The sequence below is a fragment of the Carettochelys insculpta genome, chromosome 15 (assembly GCF_033958435.1).
Source record: "Carettochelys insculpta isolate YL-2023 chromosome 15, ASM3395843v1, whole genome shotgun sequence".
NCBI classification, from domain to species: Eukaryota; Metazoa; Chordata; order Testudines; family Carettochelyidae; genus Carettochelys; species Carettochelys insculpta.
The window spans coordinates 36,858,461-36,872,327 of record NC_134151.1 but is presented as its reverse complement, the minus strand read 5'-3'; the positions used below and the strand labels follow the sequence as shown (position 1 = coordinate 36,872,327).

The 13,867-nt window shown below is 49.2% G+C and overlaps 1 protein-coding gene across 1 annotated transcript in view; it reads right to left on the bottom strand.

Moving 5' to 3' along the window:
* The window catches only part of CYFIP2 (cytoplasmic FMR1 interacting protein 2), a 93,553-nt gene that overhangs the window by 21,409 nt on the left and 58,277 nt on the right, over window positions 1-13,867 (bottom strand). The window contains exons 24-26 of the mRNA XM_075009386.1: window positions 10,617-10,760; window positions 6,006-6,096; window positions 3,701-3,831 (exon numbers count right to left, since the gene is read on the bottom strand). Coding sequence (XP_074865487.1) covers window positions 3,701-3,831; window positions 6,006-6,096; window positions 10,617-10,760 — 366 coding nt within the window. The remainder of the gene's footprint in view (window positions 1-3,700; window positions 3,832-6,005; window positions 6,097-10,616; window positions 10,761-13,867) is intronic.

Here is a 13,867-nt window from a genome sequence, read left to right as displayed (position 1 = left end):
TTGGGGCGGGGCGGGGGGGGAGGGGGGCTGGGTGATAACGGCATTGCAGCCCTGCCTGGAGATGGACTGAGGTGCTGGGTTTTGGCTCTAGCTTTCCCCCACCCCTGCAGGGTGGGCGCCACCCCCTCCTGTGCTGGGGATCTCGGCCCCGCTGTCGGTGCCGCGCTCGGTACCGTCGTAAGCGGCGCTGCGTGGGTTGCTTCCTCCGGCACCGCCGGGCCCCATGCTGGGTGCCCCTGCACCATCGGCGCCATGAGAGCCGATGCCGTGTGAGGCGGCGCCGCCAATTCAGGCGCTTGCCGCGCTGGCGCCCGCGGCGCCCTCAGTGCTGACTGCCAAATAGCCGGAGGCCCAGCCCCGGCCACGTGCGCAACCGCGCTGCCGCTTTCATCAGCCCGTGGCTCAGGGCTCTGCGTTCTGCTCGTCCTGCTCGCTGAAACTGCCGGCAAGGATCGAGCTGGGGAGAGTTTCCTCTTCTTTTGCACAGAGGGGGTCAAAGAAGCCGCCTTCCTTTTATGCGACCCAGAGGGCCCTTCTGTGTGAGGCTTCTCCGGCGGCTCAGGCTGAAGGGCCTTATCAAACAAGATCATTTTGAGCCTCATCTCTCTGTCCTTCCTGGCCCTGGCTGTAAGCTTAGCGCAGTGCGAACACTTCTGGGTAACATGGGACGCCCCCAGGCAGCGAATGCACTTACTATGCCCGTCAGAGGCCGGCATAGCCTCGCGGCATGACTCACACTTCTTAAACCCTGAGGAAGACATTGCGGTGAGCCTTTACTGTTAATAGGATACTGGGCCGCTAATCAGTGCGTTCTACAACCCAAATAACATTCACGGCCTTCAGGGTAGCGGACGGCTTAACCAGCATTCTTTGTCTGCTCCCCTTCCCTCCGTTGCTCTTCTCTCCTACTATTTTGTATGGGTTTTTTTCCACTTTTTTTTTTTTTGTATAATAGTAAGAACAATGAGCTAACAAGTAAAAACAACTATCTTATCTGTCTCAGGCTTTAGAGTCGGAGTGGATTCTGTCTGCAGCCGTTGGCGGTTGAGAAGGAACTGGCGGGGACCGGATCGCGCACAAGACCGAGGGCGTGCAAGGGAGCGGCACGCATCGGCGCATGCGCAATCCAGTGGAAACTGCTAGAAGAATTCCAATCTGCAGTGCCTGGCGAGCCCGACACCTACTGTGGAGCACCCATGGAGACCACTCGAAGAAGAACCATCCTCCTGTTTGGATGCACATTCTGTCCCTGCTACTTCAATCCTGAAACAGGCCCCAACAGGGAAATTATATTCTCCAGCTGCTGCCCGTATGCACCTACTTTCTGAGGAAGAATTAAATATGTCAATAACACCCTTCTCCTACCTCCAACACAGGCTCCCTGCCTTGCCCGCAGGAATTTGAGATGGCTGTTGACAAGGAACAAGAACAAAAATCATATGGGTGGCAGGTTAGGGGGGTGGGGTGGAAATGGAAGCTACTTCCACACCTTAAATGTAGCATTCACTATCACCCTTTTGTCTAATCCAACATATAACAGTTCAACAGCTACCATAAAACAACCTGAAGAGCAATTACATCCACTGCATTAGAGCGCCACCACTGGGAAGATTACAAAGCAGTTAGGGACGGTATTATGCAATGTGATCTAATCCGACTGAACCTTCCCCAGACTCAGTAACTCTGACCAGACGGTCCTTTTTCAGATGAGGACAGGTAAACAGGATAGCCATCTCCGAAGATGTCATCTGGAACAGCATCAGAGAAGCATGACACCTTGTGCCTTGGACAATGACTGTCTTTGCCAATCTGCATCTTAAACATGGGCTTCGTAAACCAATGACTTTGTCGCTTGATAAAAAAGGAAGCTCCTCCAACTTCCTCCCTCAAAAAACAAAGAGCCTAGTTAAAAGGTGGGTGGATTTTTGATCCTCATGAGGACATGGGAGTCCCTCCATTGACTTCAGCTGATGCTGGATGAGGTCCTATGGCACAAGAGAGAGCCAGGCATGAGTGGGGGCAAGTGTGATGGTTCCTTCATTTGCACAGCTCTGCTGGGCCACCTCCATTATGTCCCATAATTCTTCTTTCAACTTCAGTCTTTGGCTTGGCTACCTGGAACTCTTTGGATGTAGACAAGGAACCAGTAGGCTGAGCCCATCCAAACAACTTCACTTGGGACTGGATGCAGATTTAGAACCCAGATCTCCAAAGAGAAAACCCTAGCGCATCCATCCACCAAGCTTCGAAGCTTTCTAGCACAGAAGGGCCCTATGTCCTTGCGCTCTCTTGGTGGGTGGAAACAGATGTTATCCAAGCACAGGACTGTGTGAAGTTCTGAATGGAGTTCCTTACTGATGAAATGAAGGATCAGAGAGACATGACAGAGGCAGATTATGGGAACCTCACCAATATGGTCTTTGATGGTAACTTTCCCCAACAGGACCTTGGAATCTTATGTTGTTACTTGAGTGCCTGCATGCTGCTGATATACTCTCAGTCTCCATGGCAACGCCAGAGGGTGTGTTATTACTATGAGACACCATTATGAGCACTTCACAAAGCAATTTCAAGGGCAAATGCTGCATATCCAATGCAGGGAGGATGGATGAGAGTCCCAGCAGAATACAGCAAGAGGTGGACAGGCTACATTTGGCTGCTATCATTACACAAAAGTGAAGCCAGACCATAAGGGTCACATCTGTGTACCTCTAGTTTTCCTTCATGCTCCTGGGAGGTGCTGGATGGACAGAACGACAGACTAACATTCATTGTGTGTCCAAAACAGCACAGACAGCAGCAGCTCATGTCCCCCTCCGCTGTGCCCAACAGGCCTCAACTCACAAAGTGTGTGTCTCCATTGCAGATAGCCAGAGTAACTACACTGCAGTTAATTCCTCTCACGTTAGCCTCGTGCCCACTATGCTCAAGCCACCCCAAGGAGTTGTGTTAGCAGGTGAGGGAGCGGGCTGGCACACACTGGCGATAAAAGACCTGGCAGGTTGGTTCACTCCAGTTAAATGCTCTGCTGCACTCGAGATAACGGGTCTCGTATATAGATGGGGAATGCTCAAGCTTCAACTCAAGTTAGTTTTGCAGTGGAGATAAGCCCTAGAAAATAACCTGGCTGGCTCTTGTAAGAGTCCCTCTGTTTGCGACTGCTTTTATTAATTAGTGTTATTATTAATTTATTTACATTGCAGTGGTTCCTAGGGGGCCAAGTCAGGGATCAGGGCCTTTTGGTGCTCAGCACTGAATGGGCAGAATAAAAAAATGGTCCCTAGAATTGGCTCCTGGAAACTGGCACTTCCTGATTCTGGGTCTGACTTGAAATCTGAACCACCTCAGGTAGCTTTGGATCACAGAACCATAGAATCGCAGGATTAGAAGAAACCTCAGGAGGTCATCGAGCCCAACCCCTGCTGAAAGCTGGCCAGTGCCAAGTAACTCATCTTGGATCTGACGCTAAAACTTCCAGAATTCAGATCTCAGGTGCCACTTCAGGGCCACTTCTAACTTAAATGTCAGTCAGATTTTTTTCTCGCAGGCTGTGCTGGCTGTCGGTGCTGCAGAATCAGTCTGTGTAGCGTTGCGCGTACACCTTTAGATGCCACATACACACAAAAATAACCCAACCCCTGTGAGGTTGTGAGTGCAGGTGAAGTGCTGAAACCAGTTAACACTGGAGGTTTTGGCTTACCAGGGCCTGCTCTATGAGGAGACAGAACAGAATAGCATTGCCCACTTCTCTAAGGCTCTGGAACACATCCGTCTTCAGCTCTGCATATTCAATGATGTCCTTCAGCTGGTGATGGAAAAACTCCAAGATTCCTAAAGAGACACAAGAGGGGTAAGACCACTGGGAATGGAAGAGCAGCAGAACCAAGCGAGCCCATGGCTCATCTAAACAGCCACTCAATGCCTAACGTTTCCTGACCACAAACTCTGATCCTGGATGATGAATTATAAATAGCTCCCCTGTTTCTGAAAGGTCTGCAAACACTGAGCCAGATTCCCCTCATGCACCTGGGTAAATAAGGAAGAACTCACTTGAGATCAGAGGATTTCCAAAAGCGTCAGAAGAGGCCTGGAGATTCAAAACTGTCTTGGATCCTGTCATCTAAATCTACCCAGACCAAGCAAATCTCCTTGGCCACCCCATTTGCAAAAAGTTAGTGGGACTTAAAATAAACTTTCCATTTATTCCTGGAAACGGCTGCTCTGGGGTCAGTAACACCAACCGTACACTAAAATAGCTTAAAACACCTTGAAAGCAAAACAAAATACTTATTTAAAAAGTTGCAGCTCAGTGATTGCTGTTTTCATGCAGAAAACTTTCGATAGCTAGCAAAATGTACAGCAGGGGAGCCAACAGGCAGGCCGAACCGCAGGGCAGGTATGCGTGTGGGGCAAAGCTGGCTCTGCACTTCTGGAAGGTGGGCAGGGTGCTTGAGCGGAAGGGGCAGGACCAAGGCAGCTGGACCTCAGAGTGCTGCCCAGAGCATCCCATGTCGCACCTTACCCCAGCCTTTACAGCCACTTGGAGCACACTGCGCTGTGCTCCAGCAGTGATTTAAAGGGCCCGGGGTTCCTGGCTGCTGCCGAATCACTGTGTCCCGGGAAGGTTGTGCCCTTTCTGCTTCTCCTCCCCCTCCTTCCAGAGGGCTTGATGTGTGGTCGTCCTGCATACGCCCCATCATCAGTCACAAAAAGTCAGAGGCTGCTCTCATTTCCACAGATGAAAGAGATGCATTAGGGAGCCAGGGCAGTTGTTCCATAGTTAAAGCTGTAAATAGTTCTCCTGAAAGGCCAGACTGCAGTCTCACTCTCTGCTTTCACAAGCAGGCCTCCCTTCAAACGCTGCATGTGCACATTCTACCAACACGCTCTCAGGGAGAGTCTGAGGTTGAACCAAACAAGAGATCTAGGAAATATAATGTCATAAATCTCACAAGAACAGCCACCCTGGCTCAGACCAAAGGTCCATCTAGCCCAGTATCCTGTCTGCCAACAGAGGCCAATGCCAGGTGCCCCAGAGGGAGCGAACAGAACAGGTAATCTTTGAATCATAGAATTCTAGGACTGGAAGGGACCTCAGGATGTCATCTACTCCAGCCCTGTGATCCCTCTCCTGTCATCCATTCCCAGCCTCTGACAAACAGAAGCTAGGGACACCCTTCCTACCCATCCTGGCAAACATCCATAGATGGACCTACCCTCCATGAATTTATCTAGTTCTTTTTTAAGCTTGTTAAAGTCATGGTCCTCACAACGTCGTCTGGCCAGGAGTTCCACAGGCCTACTATGCATTGTGTGAAGAAAAGCTTCCTTTTGTTAGCTTTAAATCTGGTACTCGTTAATTTCATTTGGTGACCGCTTGTTCTTTTGTTATGGGGAAAAAGTAAATAACTTTTCCTAATTCACTTTTTCCGTACCGGTCATGGTTTCACAGACCTCTGTCATATCTTGCCTTAGTCTCCTTTTTCTTCTAAGCTGAAAAGTTCCTGCCTTTTTAATAATGTGTAATATCACAAGACTATAATATACTTATTCATTGCTAAAGTCCTCTTCACTGTAACGTCTAGACAGTCTTTTAACACATCCTTTTAAGCATAGGTTGGATCTCCCTGGTCTGGCATCCTCAGGACCTGAGTTGTCCCGAAGGAAGGAGTTTGCTGGACCCAAGGAGATCAGGCCATCCCAGGTGGCCCAGCTGTGGCCGGCTGGGCTCCCCACCTCCAACTCTCAGAATTCCTCCCACGGCCTCCAGAGCTGCCTGCCCTGTCTACCACCAGACTGGCTGAATTCCCAGCCACTGGCAACCTCTGTAACTGGGCCTTTCTGGTCCAGCGACAGATGTTGCTGGATCAGAGCGTCTCAGATCAGAGAAATTCAACCTGTACTTGGAGAACAAGCCAAACACAGTGCAATTAATACCTTGTGTTTGGATTAATGCTGCATGCATTGGTGCGGAGGCATGCTGTATTACGCATCCTGGGACTGACCTGGAGATCCATATTCATGTCTTGGCAAGCGACATATCTTAGGCATCACCTCGATCAGTGTTTTCACATACTGCAGAATGGTGCCCTGTAACTGTTGGAGACAAAAGGAGATAAATTAACTTGGAAGGATGAAACTCAACTCAGAATATGTTTTGTGGACTGGCTGGTAGCTCCTGAAGCAGAATGCTATTTTGATCACAAAAACCTCCAGCCATGCAAAATTCTCCTGACTTTTGCTTTAATTATGCACAGAAAGCTCAGCTCACAAGCTTGGAGCTGTTTCATGGTTTCACCTTGAAACCAACTCATGGTTTTCTGCAGTTTTCCATCTCAAAGGTCAGCTCTTGAGCACGAGGTTCGTTTGAACTTGAATCGCAAGCAACAGGGGAGAATCCAGACAGATCAAAAATAGCATAAAAAAACACCACTCAGAAAAATTGCTCTTCGGCACAGGAAAGATTCCTTCCACCTAAATACGATGGCTGGAGTGGATGCTATTGACATTTGCAGAGAATGTCCTTCAGACAAATGGAATTGTACTGGGGAGAAGGGTAATTAGCAGCTGGAACTCTGATGCTGTGAACTAAAATGGATAAGAGCAATCAGATGTTCTGTAACTGAATTATATAACTGTATTTTGTGTGTACACACAGAGAGTCCCAGGACCCATATCTTTGTGCTGACCACTGTCAATTTCAGCATTATACACTAAGCAAACACAGTTGATCCTTCCAATAACTACCACATGTGATAAAAGGTAAATGAAACTGCTTTGAGATCCTCAGCTTCACACTGCTTTATTAGACAAGATCAAGATGCTGCATTAACATTAGAGCCAAAAATGAACTGAAACGTCTGCAGTGAACACTCTTTGTTGATCTACAAATCTCTTCAACTAGATTTTTCAGGTGGAACAACACAACCAGAAATCATTTTATATGCTCTGAATTAAGGCCCTTGCACCACACCCATAACATTTCTTAGGAATGAAGAAAGAAGAAGAAGAAGAAAGCCGTGTCTCTTTCAGCCAGTTGTAAGGTATCAGGTAGTAATGGACCAAAAGGTATTGATAGCAAGGGATGTGAAGGGTTTTTACAGACGTTAACAATAAGAGGGTGATGTGGAGCCATTACTGGATGAGGGAGGTAACCTGATGACAGATGATGTGGGAAAAGCTGAAGCACTCAATGTCTTTTTTGCCTGTCTTCACGGAAAAGGTCAGCTCGCAGACTACTGCATTACGTAATGCAGTATGGGAAAGAGCTGGGCAATGCTTGGAGGGGAAGGAACAGGTTAAGGGCTATGTAGAAAAGGTAGACTTACACAAATCTATGGGTCCGGATTTAATGCATCCAAGGGCACTGAGGGAATTGGCAAATGTCATTGCAGAGCCTTTGGCTACTATCTTTGAAAACTTGTGGAGATTGGGAGAGGTTCTGGATGGTTGGAAAAAGGCAAATGTTGTGCCCGTCTTTAAAAAAGGAAAGAAAGCCAGTCCAGGGAACTATCAACCGGTCAGTCTTACCTCAGTCCCTGGAAATATCTTGGAGGAGAGCCTCAAGGAATCCTTTTTGAAGCCCTTGAAAAAGGGGAAAGTGATCAAGAGTAGTCAAGATGGATTCGCCAAGGGCAAGTCATGCCTGACAAATCTGATTAGCTTCTATGATGAGGTAACTGGCTCTGTGGACATATAGCCAAGAAGGCTAATGGAATACTGAGTTGCATGAGGAGGATCACTTCCAGTAGATCTAGAGAATGTATTATTCCCCTCTATTTGGCACTGGGGAGGCCATATCTGGAGTACTGCATCCGGTTCTGAGCCCCTCAGCATAGAAGGAATGTGGATGCACTAGAGCAGGTCCAGAGAAGAGCAACGAAAATGACTAGGGAACTGGAGCATATGACCTATGAGGAGAGGCTGAGGGGATCTAGGCTCATTTAGTTTGCAGAAGAGAAGATTGAGGTTTGATTTGATAGAAGCCTTCAACTTCCTGAAGGGGGGCTTTAAAGAAGATGAAGAGAGGATGTTCTCTGTAATGACAGATGGCAGAACAAGGAGCAATGGTCTCAAGTTGCAGTGTGTGAGGTCCAGGTTGGATATTAGGCAAAACTATTTCACCAGGAGGGCGGTGAAGCATTTGAATGTGTTACCTAAAGAGGTGGTGGAATCTCCACCCCTACAGGTTTTTAATTCCTGGCTTGACAAAGTCCTGGCTGGGATGATTTAGTTGGGGTTGACCCTGCTTCAGGCAGGGGGCTGGACTAGATGACCTCCTGAGGTCCCTTCCAGCCCTCAGAGTCTACAGTTCCATGAAAAGAACTCCTCCAAACCTCTACACCAAATAGGAATCTTTTGAGAGATTCAAAGAAAAATATGGCTAGTCTCTTATTTTATTCTCTTTCATCTCTTCTTTTCTTTTAGGTATCTAGGACCAGGAAGGCCAAAATACCACAAATTAGGGTGTGTCTACATTACCGAGGTTTGTCACCAAAGCTGCCTTTTGGCAACTCAACTGCGAGAGCATTCACACTGCAATGTGACGTGGGTGGAAAAATACCCAGTTTTGTTGACAAAAAAGTTTCCACCCCTACCACAGACTCCCTGCCCCACACACACACTTTATTGTCGACAAAGAGCCAGAGTAGACTCTGTTGTGTTTTGTCTACAGAACTGGCTTCTGCCAGTACCCGACAATGCCCTGCCGAGTAGTTTGATCTCAGCATCCCCTCCCTCCACAGCTCTGGGAAGTATCTGACTGCTGAGCGGCCTATTACCTGTGGGGAACAAACACAGAACAAACCACTGGACAGCCCCTGCCCTGCACTAGGAACACAGCCGCAGGCAGACGGCTGCTTCAGTGGGAGGGGGACAGGCTGCTGGGCTGCTTTGACACTCCTCAGCAGGGAGGGCTCTCAGCACTCACGGTGCTGCTCCAGCAGAGGAGGCTGTGGGAGAACTCAGAGGGAAGCCCCAGATGCCCTGGGATCAGCTCTGCCTTCCCATCACACGGCACTGTGGGATACATCTCCACAGGGCATTGCTCACACTGTCGATGACGGCGACCCCAGTGTGGACGTGATTTGTCAACAGAGGGAGTGAGTGCAAAGAGCCTCTGGCAGTTTTTGTTTTGTCAACTTCAGGTTGTCGATGTAATTATAGTCAACAAAAGTTGCTATCGTAGATAAACCCTCCAATTGCCCCTCCTGCACAGATCTCTCTGGGTTTTTATTCAGGCCTCATCTCCGCAGTACCTGAGCGCAAATCACCGATGCATCTTACCCTCAGAACGTCCCTGTGAGGCAGGGAAATCCCAGCCCCTTTTACAGAGGGGGAACTGACAGACAGGGTCGGCTAAATGATGGGCTCAAAATCACACCCGCAGTCTGCAGTTGAACTGGTGGTGAGAAGCGGCGGAAACACGGCACTAGATCACGTGCAGGAAGTGCCGACATTTCTGTGCAAAAAGAGCCTCATCTCAGGAGGCTTCGAGGCCCACTGCCAGGCAAACGAGATTCAGTGGAATTTGGACACGCTTCATGTAAAGTATTGGGGTCATCCGGGTTAGTCTGCATCTGCAAAAACAACTAGAAGTCCTGTGGCACCTGTGACAGACCACAGCAAGTAGATGATAGTAACCTGGTAGAGGGCAGAGCCAATGACTGAGGATCAGCAGGAATCATCCTGCAGCAGCAGGCTAATCCAAAACCCCTGCTGCGAATTAAGCTCCTGCAGCCACTGAGGGCCTGCTGAGACCTTTAAAAAGCTTCCCCTTAGGTGAGGAGGGGGAAGGAGAAAAGGGGATGGACCAGGAAAGAGAGAAGGTTTGTGAAGGAGAGTGCAAGAAGGAAGGCTTGCTGCAGCTACCCGGAGAAGATACTGGGGGTGAAGTAGCCCAGGGAGAAAGCTGCTGCACCAAGGGCCAAAGGAGACAGCCCCTCCAGCAGCTACACAGGCTCCCTTGGTCAGAACCCAGAATGAGTAGGAGGGGACTGGGTTCCCCCCAGACTGCCCCACACATGCCAGGGTCAGCTCCAAAGGGGCAGGAGAAGACCAGACACACAAGAGGGGTCTCCTCCTGCTATTGAATGTGCCAGTGATGAGAATGGCTCCATAAGCTGTGACCGGGGCCTCTGGGAAAACAGGAGGCAGAGTAAAGGGACACAGAGAGCTTCTGAGGCATTACTATAACACCCCACAACCCCCCAAAAGAGTTTAGAACCCAAGAGAACTGCTTGGGACTTTGTCACACACCTTAGAGATGAACAGATTTATTGCAGCATAAGCTTTCGTGGGCAAAGATCCACTTCATCAGATGCCCACGAAAGCTTATGCTCCAATAAATCTGTTAGTCTATAAGGCGCCACAGGACTTCTCGTTGCTGCATGTAAACACTGCAGCCAACACCCACAGCTCTCTTAGAAGTTAATGGGATTCTTTGGCACCTCTGAAAATCTGGCCATGCACACAAGTATCTAACTGGGGACAGATGTATTTACACTCCTTAACAGGAACATTTTGGCACAAACATACACCACTTAGGCTGGTTCTCTGACCCAACCCTCCCAAAGCAATGAGGTTTGCCCAGTACTCGTTCCAGGCCCTTCCCTTACCAGGCTTTTGACGATCTTCAGCAGCTCCTCCATCACCACCGCGATCCCTTGATAGCCCAGGAGCCGACAGATTGTCTTGAAATGAGGAGGCCCCACGAAGTTGCGATAAGAGCTGTAGATGTGACTGTAGGCAATATTAAGGGGCTGGAAAACAGGAGGTACAAAGACAGTCAGGGGAACCGGCAGCATTTGTAAGGGTGATACCTAATCCTCGTTCCCAGGTGCTGTTCTATGCCTCACCCATCCTGCTACCTTTGCAGCAGACAAAGGGACCAAATATATTCCATGGCACACTTTTTTTTGTTGGGGAAGGGAGGGGAACCTGAGTTTTTATTTGGTCCCTCAGTTCAGAAGAGCATTTGAAAGAGACACGTCTTTGTGTTCCTCCATTTAGTTGGCTCACAGCCTCGATGACGCCTGCCCAGCTCAGGCTGAAGTGTCAGTCTTGGCTTTTGTCTGCACAGCACATACACAAGAACCTCTGCCTACTGAGAAAGCCTTGACACCAGATGAGTGCGGATTATCTCCCCGGCCCTTTGTCACGTTGGGATCTCCAGAGAAAAGCCCACTTGTCTCTTTTCTGCACTCGCAGAAGGTCTGCACCAGCACCTCTAAGCGCTGCTATCACTGTAAGAGTTAGGGAACGTCTGCACTCACTGGGAGGTGGACCCAGTCAGGGTTGGTCTTCGGGGTTCAATTTCACACGGCTAATCAGGGCTTGACGCTTGATCCTGGTATTCCTCATTCTCATGAGGAACAAGGGACGTCAACAGACGAGTTTCTTCTGTTGACCTCTTTCCCTGAGGATGGCCCGATAAGTAGATCCTGGATATGTCAATGCCAGCTACGCAATTGCTATAGCAGGACCTGGGTATCTTGGATTGACTTTCAGGTCTAGCATGTACCTGCCCTTAGTTAACCCTAATGAGGAACTGGGGACAGAGGAAAAGATGCAGGAAAGAAGGAAGTGGGGCCACCGACCATCAGCCCTACAGAGCTTTCTATCCCTTCCCTTTAGGCATTACTCCCCTCATTTGTCAAACTACTTTAATCAACAAATTCACCATCCTCTGTATGTTTAGGCTAACAGATTCCTCTTCTGTTCCAAACCCACTTGCCAATTGGAAGTACAGCCTGGCACTCTGGGGACCCAACCAGTGTGGAACGAAAGAATTTGCCAGATCATAGGAGGTCAGTGCTGCCTATCCGGCTGACTAAAATCATGCCAGATTATGGATGTTGCCAGACGACAGAGTGCTGGACTGGAGAGGTTCAACCTGTATTAGGAACTAGTTGAAAACGGGTATGTCGTTTGAAAACCAGGAATTGCCCTGGACAAGGCCCAGGTAAATCGTCAGATGCCATACCCACACACTTCCAGAGAATTAGGAATGGAAAAGCTATGGCAGGTAACTTATAAAAGTTTCTGAATTGCCTTCATTAACCTCTTGCTCTTTCACCAGGGTCTGTATAGTGGGGCTGTATGGTAATTAGAACCAGAAGTCCTATTTACCATGGCGTCTCTGGAATCTCCATTCCAATGCATCTGATAAAGGGGGTCTTTGCCCATGAAAGCTTATGCTCCAGAAAGTCTTTTAGTCTACAAGGTGCCCCAGGACTTCTCTTTGTTTTTGTAGATCCAGACTAACCTGGCTACCCCTCTGATATGATAATCAGGAGACTGGCTCATAGCCCACTGAAGTAAGAGAAAAGCCTGCCAGTGACTTCAATGAAAAACCAGTACCAGGAAATGTTTCCATAAAGTCGTTCAAATGGTGTAAATTCCTCATGTAAAATACACAGCAGAAGCACGTTAAGTGACTGTTGCAGCACCACATTTTATCTGCCCCCCAGGAGTGACGCAATCATCCCCAGTTAGTGCCAATAAAACATTTATGCCAGGTCACAGCTAGTTACAGTAGTGTGCTGTTGCTGCAGGTTTTGCAGCAGCCCCTTCCATCCAGCTTGTCAAACATACTTCAGTGCAGATCAGGAAAGTGAACTTGGAGCAGAGAAGCCCCACCTCACTGCCGAGCTTTCCCTATAGACAGATCTGCACACGCTGTGTGCCCTGCATTTTCCATGTCTTTCCAGCACTAGCTACCAGTGCAGGGATCTGGGTCTGGTCCATACCCAGAGGTGCTGAGATTCTGTGGGTCCCATAGCGCAATGGAGAACAGGGGCTGTCCACCCTGACAGCTGACTGATCAAACTGCAGTGTCACATGGGCTTGTCGTCACTGGCGGCTCTTCCAAAGCACTCGGCGCTGGCCTGTCTCTGCTTCCAGTGGCGTCAGTGGGAGCCGACTCCAAAGCGAACAGAGACGGGGCAACGCTGAGCATTTTTTGAACTCCCACTCCTTGTCTTCCGATGGTCCGTTGCTTCGCTGGAGTGGGCCCCGCTGTGCTGGCTCGGCAGCTCCCCAGGTGAGAGCCTGTCTAGCCTGCCATTCAATAGCCACGGCTGGCCCCTTTCAGCTGACTTGGGCTCATGGGGCATGGCTTGCCAGCGCTTCGAAACTGCTGTGCAGGTATCCAACTTGGGGATCCCACCGGGGCGTTCATCTGCAGGCAGTGACCCGCAGTGGGAGACCAAAGCCTCTTCCACGCCTACATCTTGAAGCATAGGCCATTGAGGACTATCCGCCAGCATCCCCTGTCCTGAGCCATCTTTCCCGGTTCTGACCAGATGTTACCGTTTTCTCCCCTGAAGAAACAATTCACACTGCCAGGTGGCCATAGCTCTCGGGAAACACGATGATCCCCATGATGGGGCATCACTGCAATCAAAGAGCAATTTCACTGACTGTCCCCTGCTGGGCTGGGGAGCTGCTCTCTTTATGTGCAGCATTAGCCTGCCAATAGCCTCCCATCTCTCCAGCTTTCACCCACTTCCAGACGACTGCTGAACACAGGCTGGCTGGTGACGCATGGAGCTAGAAAGAAGCTTTTACCATTTACTTTACCTTATAGGGAAACGGGAAGACGCCAGCACAAACGCTGCACCCTCGCTTCTCATTTACCAAGACACTTCCAGCGAGTCTATTTTATAATGTGTGTTGGCTGCCGATGAAACAGTATGATTCATTCCTTCCTAGCTGTGAGATGATGTGAGTTTCCCCGAGCGCTATGCTAAGTTGTAATAAAAGGCATGCATCTCCCAACAACGCTGTACCTCTGAGCAATTAAAACACAGCACTCCATTTAGGGGTGAAATGCACAGTTTGGGTGAAAGGATGTGGGATGCAAAGC